Consider the following 23531-nt stretch of genomic DNA (forward strand, 5'->3'; position numbering starts at 1 on the left):
TAAATGTATTAACCCCTAATCCGCCTCACTAACCCTATCATAAATAGTATTAACCCCTAATCTGCCCTCCCTAACATCGCCGACACCTAACTTCAATTATTAACCCCTAATCTGCCGACCGGAGCTCACCGCTATTCTAATAAATGTATTAACCCCTAAAGCTAAGTCTAACCCTAACACTAACACCCCCCTAAGTTAAATATAATTTTTATCTAACGAAATAAATTAACTCTTATTAAATAACTTATTCCTATTTAAAGCTAAATACTTACCTGTAAAATAAATCCTAATATAGCTACAATATAAATTATAATTATATTATAGCTATTTTAGGATTAATATTTATTTTACAGGCAACTTTGTTATTATTTTAACCAGGTAAAATAGCTATTAAATAGTTAAGAACTATTTAATAGTTACTTAGTTAAAATAATAACAAATTTACCTGTAAAATAAATCCTAACCTAAGTTATAATTAAACCTAACACTACCCTATCAATAAAATAATTAAATAAACTACCTACAATTACCTACAATTAACCTAACACTACACTATCAATAAATTAATTAAACACAATTCCTACAAATAAATACAATTAAATAAACTAGCTAAAGTACAAAAAATAAAAAAGAACTAAGTTACAGAAAATAAAAAAATATTTACAAACATAAGAAAAATATTACAACAATTTTAAACTAATTACACCTACTCTAAGCCCCCTAATAAAATAACAAAGCCCCCCAAAATAAAAAATTCCCTACCCTATTCTAAATTAAAAAAGTTACAAGCTCTTTTACCTTACCAGCCCTGAACAGGGCCCTTTGCGGGGCATGCCCCAAGAATTTCAGCTCTTTTGCCTGTAAAAAAAAACATACAATACCCCCCCCCCAACATTACAACCCACCACCCACATACCCCTAATCTAACCCAAACCCCCCTTAAATAAACCTAACACTAAGCCCCTGAAGATCTTCCTACCTTGTCTTCACCATCCAGGTATCACCGATCCGTCCTGGCTCCAAGATCTTCATCCAACCCAAGCGGGGGTTGGCGATCCATAATCCGGTCCAGAAGAGGCTCCAAAGTCTTCCTCCTATTCGGCAAGATCGGAACAGCCAATAGAATGCGAGCTCAATCTGATTGGCTGATTGGATCAGCCAATCGGATTGAACTTGATTCTGATTGGCTGATTCCATCAGCCAATCAGAAAATTCCTACCTTAATTCCAATTGGCTGATAGAATCCTATCAGCCAATCGGAATTCGAGGGACGCCATCTTGGATGACGTCCCTTAAAGGAACAGTCATTCGTCGTTCAGTCGTCGGTCCGGATGGATGTTCCGCGCTGGAGGTCTTCAGGATCCTGCCGCTTCGCTCCGGATGGAAGAAGATCGAAGATGCCGCTTGGAGAAGATGTTTGCCGGTCCGGATGTCCTCTTCTTGCCGGATAGGAGGAAGACTTTGGAGCCTCTTCTGGACCGGATTATGGATCGCCAACCCCCGCTTGGGTTGGATGAAGATCTTGGAGCCAGGACGGATCGGTGATACCTGGATGGTGAAGACAAGGTAGGAAGATCTTCAGGGGCTTAGTGTTAGGTTTATTTAAGGGGGGTTTGGGTTAGATTAGGGGTATGTGGGTGGTGGGTTGTAATGTTGGGGGGGGGGTATTGTATGTTTTTTTTTACAGGCAAAAGAGCTGAAATTCTTGGGGCATGCCCCGCAAAGGGCCCTGTTCAGGGCTGGTAAGGTAAAAGAGCTTGTAACTTTTTTAATTTAGAATAGGGTAGGGAATTTTTTATTTTGGGGGGCTTTGTTATTTTATTAGGGGGCTTAGAGTAGGTGTAATTAGTTTAAAATTGTTGTAATATTTTTCTTATGTTTGTAAATATTTTTTTATTTTCTGTAACTTAGTTCTTTTTTATTTTTTGTACTTTAGCTAGTTTATTTAATTGTATTTATTTGTAGGAATTGTGTTTAATTAATTTATTGATAGTGTAGTGTTAGGTTAATTGTAGGTAATTGTAGGTAGTTTATTTAATTATTTTATTGATAGGGTAGTGTTAGGTTTAATTATAACTTAGGTTAGGATTTATTTTACAGGTAAATTTGTTATTATTTTAACTAGGTAACTATTAAATAGTTCTTAACTATTTAATAGCTATTTTACCTGGTTAAAATAATAACAAAGTTGCCTGTAAAATAAATATTAATCCTAAAATAGCTATAATATAATTATAATTTATATTGTAGCTATATTAGGATTTATTTTACAGGTAAGTATTTAGCTTTAAATAGGAATAAGTTATTTAATAAGAGTTAATTTATTTCGTTAGATAAAAATTATATTTAACTTAGGGGGGTGTTAGTGTTAGGGTTAGACTTAGCTTTAGGGGTTAATCCATTTATTAGAATAGCGGTGAGCTCCGATCGGAAGATTAGGGGTTAATAATTGAAGTTAGGTGTCGGCGATGTTAGGGAGGGCAGATTAGGGGTTAATACTATTTATGATAGGGTTAGTGAGGCGGATTAGGGGTTAATAACTTTATTATAGTAGCGCTCAGGTCCGCTCGGCAGATTAGGGGTTAATAAGTGTAGGCAGGTGTCGGCGACGTTGTGGGGGGCAGGTTAGGGGTTAATAAATATAATATAGGGGTCGGCGGTGTTAGGGGTAGCAGATTAGGGGTACATAGGGATAACGTAGGTGGCGGCGGTTTACGGAGCGGCAGATTAGGGGTTTAAAAAAATATGCAGGGGTCAGCGATAGCGGGTGCGGCAGATTAGGGGTTAATAAGTGTAAGGCTAGGGGTGTTTAGACTCGGGGTACATGTTAGAGTGTTAGGTGCAGACGTAGGAAGTGTTTCCCCATAGCAAACAATGGGGCTGCGTTAGGAGCTGAACGCTGCTTTTTTGCAGGTGTTAGGTTTTTTTCAGCTCAAACAGCCCCATTGTTTCCTATGGGGGAATCGTGCACGAGCACGTTTTTGAGGCCGGCCGCGTCCGTAAGCAACTCTGGTATCGAGAGTTGCTTTTGCGGTAAAAATGCTCTACGCTCCTTTTTTGGAGCCTAACGCAGCATTTGTTTGAACTCTCGATACCAGAGTTAATTTTATGGTGCGGCCAGAAAAAAGCCCGCGGAGCGTTAACAGCCCTTTTACCGCCGAACTCCAAATCTAGGCCTAAGATTTTACGCTACAATGATTACCTGTTTTGTGAAACTAAAGAGTGTAACAAAACACATAAAAAATACATTACAAAGTACATGTACACTCATAACACCATCTAATATAAATTATTCTTAAAAAATATTGCACAAAAAAAGTTATAAAGGCTCAAAGATATGAGATCTCATCTGAACGCTTTAACATAGAGATACATACATATACATATGTTCTCCAATCGGCTAGAGCGCCGATTGAAGAACAGTTCAAATTGTTCACTCCCAAAAAAATGAGTTTTGAAGTGGGCAGTCGGAACACAGGGTATAAGAATGGCATGGCTAGATTCAAAAGTAAGTTACAGCACATCATTATTAGAAGCAATCAATTAAAGTCCCTTGCAAATATTGTTTAGATTCTGGACCTGATATTAAAAAATGTAAAGTTTACCATCACTTTAATATAAGTTAAAAATTCTTAAAACAACGTAGCATCTTGCAGTAGTAATTATAAAAAGAATGAAGATAATCTCCTGGATTAGAAAATACTGTAAATACTGAGCTATCACACAATGACTTAGAGTCAAGAGCTTGCATAAAAGTAAAGGTCTAATAGGGTACTACTAAGTGTATAGTAACAGATGTGACACATTCATATATAGTATCTCAGTAGCTCTAATAAAAATGTCTTAAGCTATAATGAGCAATCTTTAAAATATAATAGGAAACATTTGCTACAAGTCAGAAAACAGACTTTTCAGACTTCAATTTTTATAAAAAAATGCACTTACTAGAGCTCCACTACTAAGAAGAATCATAAAGATTATGAAAGTTTCAAACCAGTTGTGTTCAACAATTTGAAAACAGGTTTTTCTGAATGTCCACCATAATTTTCCTTTGTCTTCTTCAATGTTGACATAACAAATGGGAAAGTTCTTTACACAGCCTGCAAAATATGAAGGTATAAGCAGCTATATAAATAATAGCATTTCACATCACATAGTCAGACATTACTTATATCATTTTTTATTTTATTTTTAGCCTAAAAGCACATCATTATCCTTCATGGACAGTAAGCATAGTTTAACATAGGAGTGGCAGAAAATAAGAAACCTACTAATCTACAATTTAAACTTACATACAAAATATAGGGCTAAATCAGTTTGGAAATAATCAAGGAATTGGATTACAATTAATTCTAGAGTGTTTTATGCATATGAACTCATGAAGTAGATTGAATATATGTTTTTAAATAGAAGAAGATTACAAAATTAAAAGGGAAGTTTTATACTGACAAAGTTGGTACTAGATAAAATATTGAATGCACGGCTGAAATTACTGTATCACATAAGGTAGTAAAGATGGATTACATAAAAAGTAAGATGAAAGGAGGTGAATTGCTTTATGACTAGACCAGCCAAGAAGGCAGCCCTAAAGATAAGTTCTTCATTAAATGGTAGCAATTGCATAAAGTGCACTTAAAACATATGTTACTACTACAGTTGGTTAAGTTTATAACTTCAATAAGATCTGTCTGTAGGTAAAGGGGTTAATGTTCTAGTCCTTCCGCATGACAACTTCAATTACTTTTAATTTAATGTTTGCAAAAGTATCTTCCATTCATTCTATTCTATTTCTTATATGAAGTCACTCCAAAAATTCGTCAGATGTAAAAAGCTACTAAAGTTCCAAAGATTCATCAGATGTAACAAGCTACTAAAGTTCCAAAGATTCATCAGATGTAACAAGCTACTAAAGTTCCAAAAATTCATCAGATGTAACAAGCTACTAAAGTTCCAAAAATTCATCAGAGGTAATTCAAGCTACTAAGGTTTTCTGATTTTTGGAAGTAGATTTGTGAAAATAAAAGTCTGTTTAATAATGTAGCATATGGATTAGATAAAGCAGCATAAAATGTATATTTGATTTAAAGCTGTTAATAGTGTGTTATAAGTTACCAGATATATCAATCATAAAAATTAATTCTACTTCAAGTTGGCTGATCTAATTAGAAGTTTGTTCGATTAACATAGAAATATTCATACAATATAAGGGATTGCATTAAAGTTCTCTCTATTCTGGGATCTGAATGGCAACTTTTGTCATTTTAAATCCTTCTAGAACTCTGACTTTAATGTTGCAGAAAGCACTGTTTGACCTTAATACGTATTCCACAATGTCCAAATATCAATGACCAACTTTTCTGACGAGAGCTTTTATATGCTGATGGTAAGTAATCAGTGGCCAACTTTTCTGACGAGAGCTTTTATATGCTGATGGTAAGTAATCAGTGGCCAACTTTTCTGACGAGAGCTTTTATATGCTGATGGTAAGTAATCAGTGGCCAACACTTCTAACGAGAGCTTTTATATGCTGATGGTAAGTAATCAATGGCCAACTTTTCTGACGAGAGCTTTTATATGCTGATGGTAAGTAATCAATGGCCAACTCTTCTGATGAGAGCTTTTATATGCTGATGGTAAGTAATCAGTGGCCAACTTTTCTGACGAGAGCTTTTATATGCTGATGGTAAGTAATCAGTGGCCAACTCTTCTGACGAGAGCTTTTATATGCTGATGGTAAGTAATCAGTGGCCAACTCTTCTGATGAGAGCTTTTATATCCTGATGGTAAGTAATCAGTGGCCAACTCTTCTGATGAGAGCTTTTATATGCTGATGGTAAGTAATCAGTGGCCAACTCTTCTGACAAGAGCTTTTATATGCTGATGGTAAGTAATCAGTGGCCAACTCTTCTGATGAGAGCTTTTATATCCTGATGGTAAGTAATCAGTGGCCAACTCTTCTGATGAGAGCTTTTATATGCTGATGGTAAGTAATCAGTGGCCAACTCTTCTGATGAGAGCTTTTATATGCTGATGGTAAGTAATCAGTGGCCAACTCTTCTGATGAGAGCTTTTATATCCTGATGGTAAGTAATCAGTGGCCAACTCTTCTGATGAGAGCTTTTATATGCTGATCGTAAGTAATCAGTGGCCAACTCTTCTGACGAGAGCTTTTATATGCTGATGGTAAGTAATCAGTGGCATGTTTGTTATTTCCACTTTTTTAGCTAAAGTCAGCTTCACTATGGAGACTATTGGGTAGAAAATTGCATTATATAGATAGTGCAGCAGATAAGATGATTTTTTCCAGAGGTTATTAAGAGCATACGTGCTTCGTACTATTTTACTAGAAAATGAGAACAAATACTTACAAATCTTACAAGCTTACAGTTTTTTTATGTCTGTTTTTTGTTATTATTATTAACATGTACAATATCCATAAAAATGAAGAAGTCACTTAAAGGGATACTAAACCCAATTTTTTTTATTTCATGATTCAGATAGAGCGTGCGATTTTAAGTAACTTTCTAATTTACTCCTATTATCAAATGTTCTTCATTCTCTTGCTATCTTTATTTAAAAAGTTGGAATGTAAAGCTTAGGAGTCGGACCATTTTTTATTTAGAACCTGGGCTACGCTTGCTTATTGGTAGCTAAATGTAGCCACCAATAAGCAAGCGCTGTCCAGGGTGCTGAACCTAAATTGGGTCAGCTCCTAAGCTTTCCTGCTTTTTAAATAAAGATAGCATAAGAACAAAGAAAACTTAATAATAGGAGTAAATTAGAAAGTTGCTTAAAATGTCATGCTCTATCTGAATCATGAAAGAAAAAATATGGGTTTATTATCCCTTTAAAGAATCAGAGATATCTGTAAAGTCCAGTGGGTTACAAGAAATACTGCAGCTTTCTTATTTCTTTTAAAGTTGCAAGTTGCAAAAGGCAAAAAATTCTGGCTTATAAAAATGTAAATTTTATTTGTCTTTACAGTATGTTTATTTTATCTGCTTGCCATAATTGTATTATATAAGCCTTCTGCCATATGAGAGTCATACACAATGGTTTTAATGATAATTATTGCCCACTCACCATCTGTAAAACAAGCATCAGGTTCCATTGCTTCTTCTGGTTCTAAATCTACTGGCTCTCCTTCTCCTTCAGCTACTACACCTGGAGGCCTGATGTCCACTGTGCTGCCTTCTGAGGAGCTTGTCATATTAAGCTTCTGTAAACAAAATCCCCATTACAATATTTTACAAAGGAAGTTACAGCTGAGGTATGCAAGAATCACTCCTGAATGAAATCATATTAATGAAGGTTGTAATACCTTGTGAAAAGTACAAAAAGTCTTCTATGAGTTAAAAACAGTATTTGAATGATATGAGTGTGTGAGTGTTGCATCGGCAAGCCCATTGCTGTGAAAAACCTTAAAGTGAATGTAAATTTTAATGAGAAAGTGCCTGGTTTTTAAAAATACTTTTAAAAACAGGGGCACTTTCATTCATTAAACTTTACATTTAAAGGGACATTATACACTCATTTTTTTCTTTGCGTAAATGTTTTGTAGATGATCTATTTATATAGCCCATAAAGTTTTTTGTTTTTTTAAATGTAGAGTTTTGCTTATTTTTAAATAACATTTCTCTGATTTTCAGACTCCTAACCAAGCCCTAAAGTTTTATGAGAATACTGATGTATACCTACTCCAGCTTGCTCCTGTTTGTGTAAAGGGTCTTTTCAAATGCAAAAGAAGGGGGAGGGGGGGAGTGTCTTATTTCCCACTTGCAGTGGGCTTTCCAGCTACCTTTTCAACAGAGCTAAACTGAGAACTTCTAAGTAAGTTTTTAAACAGTTTTATACTGGATTTTTATATCAGTATCTGTGCATATTATTCTTTATAGTAGTATCTATTACATGCAGTTATATCAAAATGAGTGTATACTGTCCCTTTAAGCGTCTTTTTAAAAATATTTAACTTTTCCTTTATGAAAGCAGCCCGGCGATCCTCCGCCCGCTTCTCCTGCTGTACTTAGCATATCGATGACGAATCTGGCTTTCTTCAGTCGTTGCGTAGCCTCACGAGCTGGACGCCTTGGGTGCACACAATGATTGGAGGAAGCCGGATTTGTCATTGCTGTGCTAAGTACAGCAGGAGCTGCGGGCAGAAAATCGCCAGTCTGTTTTCATAAATAAAAGGTAAGTATTTAAAATAATACGCTTAAATGTTACGTTTAATGAATGAAAGTGTTTTTAAAAACCGGACACTTTCTCCTTAAACTTTACATTCACTTTAAAGCCACATAAATGCCAATAATACTGTTTAGCCCCAACATAAGTTTAATGTATTTTATAATATAAAGTTTCTTTTTTTTTCTTTTTTTTTTAAAGCCTTGGCACTTTAGTTATGTACCCAGTGCTCTTAGAGACTAGACATGAGTTGCTTGGTGCATAAATTAATCAACACTCACTTGTTTGTAAATTATATGGGCATGCATTGTTTCTTTCATGATTAAGACAGAGCATGCAATTAAAAACAATACTTCTATTATCAAATATACTTCATTCTCTAGGTATGCTTTATTGAAAGCAGGTATGTAGGCTCAGGAGCATGAGTGTGACTGGAGCACGATATGGCAGCAGTTTTGCAAGAATATTTTTTAGCAATGTTATATATTTGCATGAACACTAGATGGCAGCAGTCTTTGCTGCCATAGTGCTCCAGATATGCACACTAGCTACCTAGGTATACTCTTCAACAAAGTATAATTTGAGAATAAAGCGAATTTGACACATTTTTTAAAAAAAATGTTATCTTTTTTTTATATTGCATACTGTCTGAATTACAAAAGAAAAGTTTTGTGGGTTTCTTGTCCCTTTAAGCTTGCTCATGAAACCATATGCACTAATCTGCTATTTGTTCTGGACCTTCATGCCTAAAAGAGACTAATGAAAATGTATTATATTTCACAACCCCATTTATGTACCTTTATGCTTTTATTGAAAAAAATCTCTACCACTTGCACAACCACTGCATCTTGGTTTTTTGAAGGATATAATGCTTGGAGGATGAATTTTATTTGAGAACTGATCATTTTTATATTACTTCTATTGTTTCTATGCTCTGTATACTTTTCACTTATATCCCTTTCTGACACTGTTTTATTACTTTTTTTTTTTTAAAGTTTTGCTCATTTCAAATGTAAGAAAATATTTAGCTCTGCCTATCATGTCTGAAAACACATTTGCTTAAATAGGAAGTAAAACATTTCCTAAAATTCAAAACATATTTGATTTATTTACTGAGATTTTTTTTTAAACTGTAACTGTTGTTTATACAAAATAATAAACAAGCATACGATAAAACAATATTTGAATGTGGGGTTTTTTTTTTTGCACTTTAAAAACATGTATAACAACCTCCAGAATATGCTGCTTTTCCAATTAGTCTTATCGGTAGTAAAATAAGATTCAATCAAATGTAAAACACAAAAATTGAACCAGTGGAATATTGTCATCATTTTCTCCTTAAAACATGGGCTATGACTTGCATTTGTCCTTAAAATATGGCATATTTAAGTAATAATAATTCTTTACATCAGTTAAATAAATGCATTTCATAGGTTTACAAGCAATTGCATTCATATGATATTAATGCACGCAGTATAGTGCATTTCAAACTACTTGTTTCTCTGTTACTCATACTCATTCACCATATTTCAATAGAAGTTTTCAATTGGGGTATGTTCATATTTTTTGTACCCTTTGACTGTATTTATCATGAAATTTTAGTAGATATTTTTACAAAGTGATTAGTTTAGAAAAAGTATGAGCACCAATAAAAATCACAGTAGTTTATCTTGTAGCATTCCAAATCTGCATTCTCTCACCTGGGTTAATGTTATTACTGTGTTATGTATAACATCATTAATGGTTGCAAATGTTCATAGGGAATGATGTAAGCATACAAAATTCTTTAAGCATGCGGCTAATAATGATATTGCATCTAGTTACAGCTTGTATTTCTTCTAATGTGGCTTGTTAGAGGTGGCAGATGATATGTAAAAAATTTTTTTATATACATTCCAGATCTTTAGACACCCCAAAAATGTATTTTTCAAAGTGTATTTTCAATGTCCCTGTCAGCACAAAAATCAGAAAATATAACTAAGCTAGCTATAAGAATGTACCCTTAAAAAAATGTGATAGAATTTATACCAAAGTGGATATGTGAAGATATTTTCTTACAAACATAATAGTTAAATCTAACATAACAGTATTCTTTAAAGATTTTTCCTATTACGTGGTAAAAGGATATAAAATAATCTAATAACCTTAGTCTGAATATGTCTGACATTGATAATTATGATCATAATAATGTAATATAAAACAAGATAGCACGTAAGGTCATTAATGGCTTTTGACTCATTAGTCAAGAGATACACAATATTAAGTAGGTCTTCAACATGAAGATGCTAAATTCCTAAAACATGAGACCTCACAAAAATGGATGTTCCCAGAAACCACTTTAAGAAGCTACAAAATATGAGACTTCATAGCAAAAGCATGCCCATAGCTGTATTTAATTATATACCCCCACAAAAGAAGTGAGATCAGATATCTGACCTAGGTCAAAAATAATTTGTATGTTTCCAAAATGGACTTTATATCAAATGCAAGTGCACAGCAATAAAACAAGAAAGATAGAGGGGACTTTTTTTTTTAATTGTGCACTATGTTGTAATGTTATTAAATAAGGTGATATTTAAAATCCATTTATATTACAAAAGTTTAACATTGGGAGTAATACACAGGTGAGCCTTTAAATATGCTTATATGATTAAATGCGCATATGGTATTTTCTACACAGGTGAAACCACTGAGAAAATCAAGGATAGGATAGGACAACAACCCTAAGAGGATACATGTATCTCTACCTACCCATTTTCAAAACATGGGCCAACAGGCTAGTCAGTTAAGTTTTATGATCACACAAACTACCAAGGGGAGGGGCAGACATTAGGATCTTTTATATAACCAGGCAAAATCGATTTGGTATTTTGAATACACTATACCCTTTGGGTCTTATTTGGGAGTTTGATTAAGACTTTTTTTAATCTTTTCTTTTTTAATTTTCAGGCTGCCTAAAAACCAAAAAAAAAGCACAAATGTTTATAAATGTATAAAATAACAATTGATGGTTAATATGTGTTAGTATTCTAGGCTGGTATATGCAAAGGTTATATTTAAAAGGTATGTTAAGTGCCCTAGATTACTCTTCTTATGTTCATACTGGGGATTGGTCTTTTTTTATTGGTTTGGGTTTATGTGTGTGCTTTATATTCACATTTAATTGCTTGAGAAAGGGGTAAGTGTCCTGCAATGTTCCTCATAACTATATGAACTATGTTTACTATTAACTTTTGTTAATAGGTTTGCTGGTTTTTTTTTCTGTTTTAGTGCTGTTTAGGCTTTGGAGATGCCCTGGAAGCTACAACATTCTTAAATTCTTTAAATGTAATAGTATTTCTAATACTAGCTTTAAATGTAATATTCAATTTGAATTTTTCTAAGAATTTGATTCAAATTATGCAATATTTGAGTTTGAAAAATGTGAATTGATGTGTTTGTAATAGTATTATAAAGCTCTCTTTAAATTTAATATTCAAATTATACAATATTCGAAATAGAATAAGTTAAATCAAAATGTTTGTATCTATTATGTATCATTTTACTAAATTTGCTACCACATGAACTATTGAGCTTCTGATTATTATTTGTTAAATCGAATGTTACATGCAAAATGTTGAATGTGGATATGCAATCTAATTATGAACATTCGAAAAACAGAAATAACATTCAATTACCAAATTTCAATTGATTTTTCTAATTATTAACATTCGATTATCCAAAACAAATGTCCACATCACCATTCGTTCTACCAAACAAATTGCACGTTTAGCACATTCGCCTATCCCTAAAGCTAGCACCTTTTCTTATCATATAATTATGACTTATTGACTGCATATGGTTTGTTTCTCTTCTTATTTTGAGACTGCAAATTCACGGCAGTTATATTATTGAATAAAATTATCATAGTAGGTATTTATTAGTAAGACTACAGTATCCCCTTAAATACAAAGATATTCCACTTCTATTAATAAAAATAATAAATATTTTGTCAAAATTTGGAAAATTAAACTTTAAAATAATTTGAATTATTATATACAGTAATACATATAATTTGTATGCTCTTATGATATTATATTTCATTTTAATATGTTTTTACTAAGATTTGCACATAAATCAGCTATTTTAATATGTAGATGGCCCAAATATTTAACATATTTATAAGCCTCTTCATCTCTTGGTAGCCTTCTTCCTATTGTCAATAAATGTATTATTGCCCAGCTGTGACGAGGCTTCATTTTTAATTTTAAAATACTTGAAAACGGTATTGTTGATTTCCTATGGGTAGCTGTGTTTATTTTCCTCACCTTGTCTCCCTCCTACTTTTTTTCTCTTTCAACTCCATTTTGTTTTGTTTTCCAATTAGTTGGAGCTGTGCGATTTCACATTTTTACATATGTCTATGTTCATTAGAGAGACTATGTTCCATGTATCATTATTTTATTCTTATCTTGTAATTGACTATAATATGATAACTTCTGTTTTATCTCAAAGCTTCAAAAAAATATTTGGTGATTCTTAAAGGGAAATTCTACTATAATTGTTTTCTCTCTTGCATGTGTTCCCAATAACCAATTTGGCCTGTTGGAGTGTATTTAATTGTTTCCAATAGTCACTCTATCTTTATTTTGACATTTAAATAACTGATTTTGCCTGTTGAAGTATCAACTATACTGAAAATATCAGTGCAGCACTGGGTATGAAAAGAAGAAGTATCAGAAGAAATTTCACTCCTAGTGGGGTGTTGGAAAGAGAGGTGCTCAAATTTTCATTTTCAATTGTTCTCTATAAGGGCCTGATGATCTAAAGGCATCTGGGCTGCCAACATTATTTATGAATTTTCGTATGGGAAGGAGATGCACACCTTACAAAAGTGCACAATGAAAATTGTACAAAATGAACAATTGAACCACTCACACCAAAATACACAGGAAAAATGTATTGTTCAGGTACATTAAAAATTGTAACAAAATTGTTCACTAAAAATTATATTTTATTTTAAAAAAAATGTATGTAAATTACACAGGAATAAATTATATTAAAAATGCACAGCATAAATCATAATTTTAAGTACATTGGATATTAAAACAACCTCATTGAAAGTTATAAATATAAGTGCAAAACACAAAACGTAATTGTTTTGTACTGTGAAATGGATAGAAAATGGGTGTTCCATGGGTGTGTATGAAATTGTCTCTCAAATCCAAGCATAATTATCTAAATATTTCTGCCCTACAGATCTCACTGTTTTTACTTGCAACTTAAAATGTGGTAAGCTTTTGTCAAAATACTCAAAACACAAATTACTCCTATGCATACAAAATATCAGTGAATTTAGGGTACAGTGCACCTAATACAGCATAATTTGATTTGTATTAGGAATAATATTAAAAGTTCACTTTGTCCTACATTGAAAACAAACAACAGATCACTGTGCTTAAAATAATACTACACAAAAAAGCCACAGTTAATAGGATTCTCCCAGGTGAATTCCAAAGATAGACTAGGATCAAAATATAGAACTTTAGTGTAAAAAACAAAAAAAGTCTATAGACTATGGCGCTATAAAGCTACAGAGCAATGCATTTTGGCAGACATGCCTTTCTCAAGCTTGAGAAAGGCACATGTACTGAAACGCTTGCTCTATTTCTGGAACCCTTAAGGCTTCCATAGTTGACAAATACTAGATTGTAACAGCCTCAAACAAGCGAGCTTTCTTTTTGAAAGCTGGGAAGCCTGATACATTGCAATTGGCAATATTTGGATTACCAAAGAGGTGATCCACTACAAGCGAGGACTTAACATCCAAATTCAGTGATCCTTGGATTTCCCTAATACTGGCTGGTTGTACATTAGGATCTTCGAGATTTCCACAAATATTCCTTGTCACTCTAATTTATAGAGACTGCCATGTTTCCTGTTCTCATGCTGTCATTTTTGTTTTTGTTTTAAGTATATTTTATGCTTTTTAATATGTCTTTTAATATGTTTTACAAATAAATATTTTTAACCCCTATGCTTATAGCCTGTTACTGCAGCTTTATAGCGCCATAGTCTAAAGACTTTCTTGTTTTTTACACTAAAGTTCTATATTTTGATTTGACTTTGTCCTACAGTGAAAACTTTTACATAGCAAAGAGCTCTCGCAGGGACAACCATTTTCTTTGATAATTGCACCAAGACTGTCCCTGCAAAGAACTCTGAGTATATATATATATATATATATATATATATATATATATATATATATATATATATATATATATATATATAAAAGAAAAGATAATGTGACCTGTGCTCCCTGCAAGTTAAGCACATTTGACTAGGTTGTGGTTCCAATAAGCAAAGAAAAACACACAAAAAAACACCAAGCTATTTCATATGCAAAAAACAATATTCGCATACATTTTATACTCTGCAGCTGGAATAATAAATAATTGGGAACACATTAAGGGGAAACCAATTTGACGGTATTCTGTCCCTTTAATGGCTATATTTCAAAAGTCTCAAATGGTAAGTAGTATTGATCGTTTATATAGATCTGTTATTATATGAAACTAAAAAAATGATGAGTTGTTGCACATCCACGGTCATAATTAATGGCTGTAAGATATTTATAAACAAATATTTAAATAATATTACTGAAATGTTACATGTATTATTTTAATGATAATACAAATGAGGAATATTTTTAGCCACGTCGTCTCTATAATGTCAGTGCTTGCATCATTCCCTTGAGGATAAATATTCTGCAGCAAAAGCAAAAAATCAAAAATAATTTAAAAAGAAAATGCAAAAATAAAAACGGAATAATTTTAAACAATTGTTCTTTAAATAGGTAATATAAGGGGTCTAAAAAGCAAAATAAAATGAGGAAATTTTAGCAAAAAACACATAGATAAAGAACAGAGAAAACACTGTATGCAATTGACAATAATACTTATTGTTCATTTTTAGAAATCCTATATAATTAAAATTAGCAAAACAAAGAGCATGGCAGTGCAAAAAAAAAGGCATGTGTCAAATGGTTTATGTTGCTAAGAACAATTTTCTGTGTGTGTTTGAAAACCCCTATAGGCAGCAATGGGTATTTATGACGACAGCTGTGGCTTCAGAGTGTACTTTCTCCAAGGTCATCAATCATAACACAGATCCACAATAGCAATATTTGAATGCCAAGTATAATTTATTTGAAGTAACATAGTGAATTTGAAATGCACAAAACAAAGCATTTCAAAATGGTCATTGACAATACTGTAGAAAAGTTGCTCAAATTATTTTCCAACAAACGTTTCCATAAACCCGTAGAAAAATCATTAGATTAACATTTATAAAGGACTATGTTTGGTCCCTCGATTAGAAATATGTTTTTGGATGCCCATAATTGCAAAATATAAATCAGTTTGTATACTTAAAAAGATATGAAACCCAAAATTATTCTTTCATAATTCAGGTAGAGCACACAATTTTAAACAACTTTCCAATTTACTTCAGTTAGCAAATTTTCTTTATTCTTGTAGTATTCTTTGTTGAAGGAGCAGCATTACATTACAGGAAGCACGCATGCTTCACATTGGGTGAACCAATGACAAGAGGTATATATGTGCAGTCACCAATCAGCAGCTAGTTACCAGTAGTGCATTGTGGCTCCTGAGCTACCTAGATATATTTTTCAACAAAGTATACCAAAATAACAAAGTAAATTAGATATCAGAAGTAATTAGGAAATTGTTTAACATTGCATGCTCTATCTGAATCATGAATGAAAATTGTTGGGTTTCATCATTCATGTCCCTTTAAAAAAATATTGCTGCTGTTAATACACAGGGATAGGCACGAACCAAGGCTGTGGCGGACATTTTCCAAAGTACAGACCTTAGTGAGGGACACCAAGGTGCATTTCAAATTAAAAACATTATATAGTGCTGAATGTTATACTGATGCAGATACCACTGATCCTATAACCAGCCCTCCTCTGGCTATACCCAATGTGCCAGTGTCACGTCTATGTCTTTGTATAGTGCTGGGTGTTATTATACAGATGCAGATACACATCCAGTATTTCACTCAGGCTTTATTTATTCCATGGGGTCAATTTATTATTGGCCGAATTGGGCCAATTCACCCTGTTTCCACGCAAGCCTTTAGGCCGCTGCTCCTTAACTCATACGCCAACTCTGAAGCTGCGTACATCAATCTGCCCAATCCTATATGATCGGGCTGATTGACACACCCTGCTAGCACACTGCCAGCGAATCTGTACGGGGCGGTATTGCTAGAACTGCTTATGCAATGCCGAATACAGACAGCGTATGCTGTCCGCATTCAGCGATGTCTGGCGGACATGATCTGCTATAGCACATCATGTCCACCAGACTTTAATAAATTGACCCCCATAACTTATCACCCAATTTCGCTAGCATTCTCTTGACTAGCCACTAACTTTATTCACACTACATATTCTCCTTTTCCTATTATTTAATCAAAAAGAAAAGATATACTATGGTTGTGAATCACAACCTTAGAATATCTTTTCTTTCTAATTAAATACTACGTATAATAAACCTTGGGTGCTGGTTAAAATGCTTTACCTTTGCATATAAAGCTCCAGGGACACAGTGGCAGCTTGCTTCTTGAATCTTCTCCCTCTCTGGTGCCACGTGTGTCAAGGAGGAGTCAGGACCAGCATTCATCTGTCCTACTCCTCCCTCCCCGCAGCAAAATGGGTGGCGGACACTGCAAAGGCCAGTCACGGACACCAGTGTCTGTGTACGGACACCTTGCCTATCCCTGTTAATACAGCTTTTTTTTTTTTTTTTTTTATTTAATATTTTTATTGAGGATATAACATACAAATTTCCAAAAAAAAAAGTGCAATACAGATCAATGTCATATATAGCAATTCACATATACATTGTTTTTGCAATCCAATAAATACAGTGGTTTCAACTAAGCACGTATAAACAGTGGAATCCTCATTTTTAGTTTTCAATAAACACAAGGCATGTGATTAAAATAATTTTCAAAAGTATTTGCACAGAAAATGATTTACTTCTCAGACTGTATACCACCAGGGTATTAAATGAGGCCACTTTTGGACCTCTCAGTAAAATGGGTTTTAGAGAAGTGTAGAGGGTAGTGCTGATCAAATGGTAACTACTTTTGGGTCCCAGATGGTAAACCTAATTTTACCTTGTTTTCTGACAGAGATATATGTAACTCAAAAAGACATACAAGAGTCAGTAAACAGTCTAACTCATAGCATACTGACAGAAGTGCAATATATAATAACGCTCTGGGATAATAAATGAAGAATATATGGAGGAACGGTGGAAGTCTGAATAAGTACTATCGGAGCTAATACAAAGATATCTTAAGGCAGGATGTAGCATTTATGTTAAGTAGCCTGAGGGATGTAAACAACTTTATGGAGATGTGTTCTATAAAGTCTACCAAGCTTTTCAACACCCTACTCATATTAAAGAAATACTGCTATCTGGAGGTCCCCAAATAAAAATAAGAAATTAGCATTCCCTCTTGGGAGGGTGAGTTTCAGGGAAAAAATGATACTTATAGGGCTCTTAACAGTATACCAAATACACATGAGGCTGTAACTTGCATACTGGAACAGGCTTAGCAGTCAGACAACAAAACCCCTTAACAGCTATGATATAAAACAGGTCCCGTTACTATCACCTAAATAGCCTCCTATAGACACATTTCTATTATTGCAATATATAAAGATGAATAAATGGGTTGTATGCGAAGCAGTGGCCATTAAGCAACACTGGCAGCTATATGGTTGCAGCATATCTGGTTAAAGAGCGTATATTACAGTATTCTCCATATACTGGAGCCAATTGATGGGGGTTTTAATAAACCTTGTCGGTTAGCTTATGGGAGGATGGGATTAGCAGGCACATGCATGTCATAAGTAACAAAGAATTAGTGCCATAAGACATACTTGCCACATGATGACTATTAAAGGGGACCCCGTCCACTCCTCTACAATACTATGGTGTATATTAGTAGACAACCAGGTGTCAGATAAATAAGGTATTAATTAGCGTCACAATTGGAGGTAAGGACATTACCGATGTAGACTTCATGAACGGACCTTACAATACTCCAGTACACATCGCTTAGGGGCTACACATATATGCAATTTGCGAAATGTCCCAAACTTAAACAAAAGAGATACATAACAAGTAAAAAAATAAAAGAAAACCTATCCGTTAATTATCGGATCGTCATCCAGCGGCTGCTGCAAAGTGGTGAGCCAGGGAACAGTGTGGGGAACTCCAGTATGCACAAAGTTCATCACGTTGGTGAAGGAGAGTGCAGACATCACCCCACGCCAGTCTTTCTCAGCGACCAGCACAAACCTATCATTCCCCGACATAACCAGGGATCAGGACAGCTGTCTCTGAAAACACCTGTCATTGTAAGTCCAGGCACGGGGCATATTATGGTGGCGGCCTTAGTCTCAGCAGTCTCAGAGGCATTGTGGTCGAGGCTGCTCTCAATGGCATAGCGGTAAGGATCTTTAGGTTCCGTGGCTTCCTCTATCGCTGGGTAGGAGGTGGCACAATTACCCCAAGGTTTCTTAGGAGCTCCGGCTGTCTCTCTGGCAGTTGAGTACTTGGGGTCCTGTTGAATGTCGATGTCTTTAGCGCAATTTTCTGTAGCGGACAATAAACCAGTAGGTAGCCATTCCTTTTTATGGTCCCCCATAGTTGTGCTAGTAACCGATGCGGCACAGCCCAGGATTGACTTTGTCTCCTTCTCTGCGGCTGAATCAGGGTCAGTAGGGTCTATTCCCAGTGAGGATCTTTGCGGAAGAGGGTCTGAAAGCAAACTAGTTATCTCTTCCTCCGTACCCCTTGTCTGCGCCGCACCAGCAGGTATGGCGTATGAGATCTCGTGGGTGACCGATTTTATAGGTTTGAATAGGTCATCTTCCAGTTTGGTAAGATGCTGTAGCAATAGATTCTCTAGTACTTGAAGAATTTCCATCTCCATTTTTACTGTAGAGATTAGCAGTGTCCAAAACTTGGTTCAGAACTGCGCACTCAAGGCACAGCTAGTTGTGGGGACGGGCTGAGGCTTCTATTATAGGGGAAGGCCTCAAAGTAAAAAGTCCGGTACTGAGGGCAGGGAAGCCCAGTCACCTTCCAAAACCCTATTTCTGGAAAGCAGACCTCTTCAGGCAAGCCTCTCCATTATTTTGAGCAGGGTATTGATAAAAGTGTAGCTTTAAATTGAAGATCAATGGAGGAAGCTTGAGGAGCTGAAGCTCAGTGCGACCTGCAAGATGGCCGCCGCCCGGGTGTCCCTGTTAATACAGCTTTTATCAAGCATATGATCTGCTTTCTGTATGGTATCAGGCTAATTGCTTGTGCATTTCCCCCTTGATATGTCACCAGCACTAGAGAATAAACATGCACCAAGCCTGCACTAGCAGTGGATCTACATAATAAAAGTTAGACATTAAATAAGCGATCATTTTTAAATGAACATTTGTTGTTGTGCATTTCAAATCTGACTTTTACATCCCTTCTATAAGACAGGAAAACAAACAGCCTTATTTTTGCTGGCATTTTTTATATGGTGTATTTATAAAGTAGAATACACTTTCTGCAATTGTGTCTCCAGTGATATTTGTATGAAATAAAAAAAAATGTATATTTGGAAATGATAATGACTCTTACACTTTTTTAAATTGCTTGAAATATAATTTTCAAGGAACACAAAGGTTACCATAAAAATGTGTATCCTCTAGACATGTGTAGTCTGAGATTTCCAATGCTTCCGAAAGCGCAAGAAGGAGGCCGCTTGTTGCATTCGGCTCATTTAGGAGCTGGGTTCCTTCTTAGGGAAAGTGAAGCACACTAAGATATGTGCAAATCCAGATGTGTTACCATTTCACAAGAACAAATCCAGCTCCTAAAAGAATGAATGCCGTGAGCGGCCTCCTAATTCCGCATTCAGGGGCATAAGAAACCCCTGAATGCATAATGTTATTTCTGTTAAATTTCTGGTTTATCAAATATGATTTTAATAAAAATGATAGTATGTACTAGTGTAATCAAGATCTTTTGAACTGAACAATATAAGCAACAAACCACTCTTCATAAAGCCCACTTGTATTCTTTTCATCACTTGTGCTTTAAAATACTTAAAGGGACACTCCAATGAAATAATAAATGCTACACATGATTAAAGCTAATCTCACACACCTGGCATGCCCCAGAGCTGGTCCTGAGAAAGACACAGCTGGTGATTTGGGACTACATGTGTATGCTGTCCCTGATTGGCTCAATGGCATTGTGGCTTCAGAGTGGGATTTTAACTATGTGTTTAACCGCTTTGATAGGGGTTGAACACATAACCACAGAGATGCCTGTGTGCAATGATAAAATGTTCTTAATGAATAAAAATGTATAATTGAAAATCCTCCTAGACATGACATTTTTACTTGCATACACAATTATTTTTTATGGGAAGGTAACAGCACAAATGATCTTAATCACCCTGAATAGTTTAGTGAAGATATTTATAATGAGCAAATTAATATGAAGGTGCATAGAAGCATTAAAGAAATATAAAAATACCCAAGGTTTTCCAAACATGAATAATTCCATATTGTTTATACCATTCCTCTTTTCTTTCTACATGTTGTCATATCAAAACAATTATACAGGCAGTGACTCTTCTCATCTTTGCAATATTATACATCATTTTATCACATTATGTACTTTGTATTAAAGGGACAATGTACTGTAAATATCACCTTTAATAGGTCCTCAATAATTAATTTTACCAGTTTTACAAATCTATATAAACCAAAGGCAACATAATAAATCAACCTCTCAGTAACTTGAAGATAAATATAGCCCAGCCTTTATGAAAGGGTGTTCCTGCAGCAACTTTGAATACAATAAATTAATATTCACTGTTTGCTTAAGTACATGGTCCCTTTAATAAATGTAAAATAGTTTTAACATAAATCAGAAAACTTTAAACCCCCATTGTTATACACAGCTGATATTGCTAAGTTAATCAGATCAAATAATTTTGTTTTTTAAAAAACAACAACATTTTTTTATTACCCAATCATTATTCGTCAACAATTTTTTTTCTGTCAATATGAAGCATGCTCTTGCTTCCTTTAACTTGTGATTTCATAAGCAGTAGAGGCTTTGAGCATGCAATATAGGCTGAGGAAGAAATATTAAAAGTACAGCTAGAATAAAAACAGTATTATATCTGTAGAAACGAAATATAATGTGTTATACAGTAGTTGCCATTGTCAATCTCGCCAGACCATGCTGTGCTGTGATCTGAGTCACATAACTCAGTCTAAGCCTACTAGCTGTGCATGTTTTATATTTGATTGCAATGGACAGGCAAGGGACACAGCTGAGATGCATGCAAGCCAATCAAAATTTATTGTATTAGAGATTATTTTGGTTAACCTTAGTATATGTGAAGACACGTTGCTCTGCCTTGTTACAAACACCTGAGCTGCATTCTTGTCTGCTTCCTCTTGTATTTACTCCTGTGAGAAGTAAGAAGGGCAAGCAAGAAAAAAAAAAAAAAAACACAACAAAATTGTCACATTAACAGTTTCCCTAACTTTCTTCTAAAAAAGATGCAACATTTCCCATTAATTAATATATAAAAGACATATGAATGTTATCCACATATATATGGTTCATATCACAACAGACAGTGACCTGCAATTACATTAACAAATAGAATTAATTATGTTTTAATGCCAACCTCTAGACATACACACTCATCTGAGTAACTGGTATTCAATTCAACAAAATTCACAAGAATTGTTGTTCCTCCTCATAGTATCCTATAGTATATGGAATATACACAATAACTACATAGCTCTTCCAGTCAACTAAGAAATTCATTCTGAAATACAGCATGTAGTTCTTTAGATCTTTTTTTCATCTTTTTTAAATAAAAAAATAATTGTAATAGAAACAAGTGAATGGCCATTTGATTTTAAATGTGACTGATATGTCATTCTTTAAACCAATAACTTTATCTAGGTATTAGAAAAAATAAGTAAATTATAACTTTTAAAGGATTGAGGTAGTTGGTTAGTCAAAGATCAACACTCTTTACACATTGACCTGCTGGATGTTACAGTCTCCTTGAATAGTTCATGGGACTTCAGGCTGGCACACAATAAGCCACTGAGCCACTTGACTCCCTGCACATGCACTATGACCCAGACAGTCTGGGTATTCTAAAGATCTATGCAACGAGAAGTTATCTTATGCCATCTGGATATGATAGACGTCAATACAATCCAAAACTGGTGACCTATATACATGACTGGATGGTCCTTTACCATGGTGAGTTTATTTTAGAAAACATACTCTTTATATTGACACATCATTTAAGATGATAACTTCAAAATTTAAACAGAGATATGGAATAGTTTTTTTTCCTTTTACTAATTTGTATAGAAATTCTGCAACAAATGGCATTCAAAAAATGGAAGGGGTAAAATATATATACATACCACAAAGCAATACATTTGTCAATTTTAAAAGTTGTGTCAATCCTCAAAAAGGTTCATAATGTAATCTTATAATTTAAACTAAGATTGTGGAAAAAGAGTAATAATATTGTGAGTTATTGGCAACAAATAAAGGAATAAAGAAATACATTTGGACAATGGAATAAAAAACCCTTTATCATAAATAATTGATACTATTTTTTATAATGTGACCAAAACTTTGGGAAACAGTTGTATATTGTATGATATATATATATTTTTTTGTTTGTGCATTTTTTCTATACTATAGGTGTAAAGAGCAAACCACAAATGACAGCCAGAAAAAAAAGAATAACCAGAAACATTTAAATGGAAAACATATGAAAATACATTTTACATTGTTCTTTTCTAAATAATATATAGGAACAAATACATGTCCAGAGATTATGCAAGGACATGTTTGTATATAGAAAACAAGGGCCATGCATCTACCATTTTATGGAAGGACAAAATAGATGCTTTGAATTCAGTTATGAGAAAAAAATTATACCTTAGTGGAGAAGGGGTTCTCTGAAAGAATATGTCAAGAAACAAAGGGGATATTTTATTTAACAGTTTAAAAACAAACCAAATAAAGTAGTGTTAGACAAAAAGTGATATAGTTTTATATTGGAATATATGTAATTTTGTTAATTATGTGTGTGCAATTAAAAATAATAATATAATATCCAAATTACATGATAATGAGGACATTTTATCTTTTTTTGAGAATTGGCGGTAACGATAAACATTTCTTCTCAAAAACAGATATGAACAGAGGCTTCTT

General features: G+C 34.1%; 1 protein-coding gene across 9 annotated transcripts in view; it reads right to left on the minus strand.

Moving 5' to 3' along the window:
• Positions 1–23531, minus strand: part of LOC128638134 (sodium channel protein type 2 subunit alpha-like) — a 189306-nt gene that overhangs the window by 79040 nt on the left and 86735 nt on the right. For all 9 annotated transcript variants that reach the window (XM_053690036.1, XM_053690021.1, XM_053690028.1 and 6 more), the window contains 2 exons: positions 7084–7219; positions 3946–4100 (listed from right to left, as the gene is read on the minus strand). In XM_053690036.1, coding sequence (XP_053546011.1) covers positions 3946–4100; positions 7084–7219 — 291 coding nt within the window. The remainder of the gene's footprint in view (positions 1–3945; positions 4101–7083; positions 7220–23531) is intronic.

The sequence above is a fragment of the Bombina bombina genome, chromosome 1 (assembly GCF_027579735.1).
Source record: "Bombina bombina isolate aBomBom1 chromosome 1, aBomBom1.pri, whole genome shotgun sequence".
NCBI lineage: Eukaryota > Metazoa > Chordata > Amphibia > Anura > Bombinatoridae > Bombina > Bombina bombina.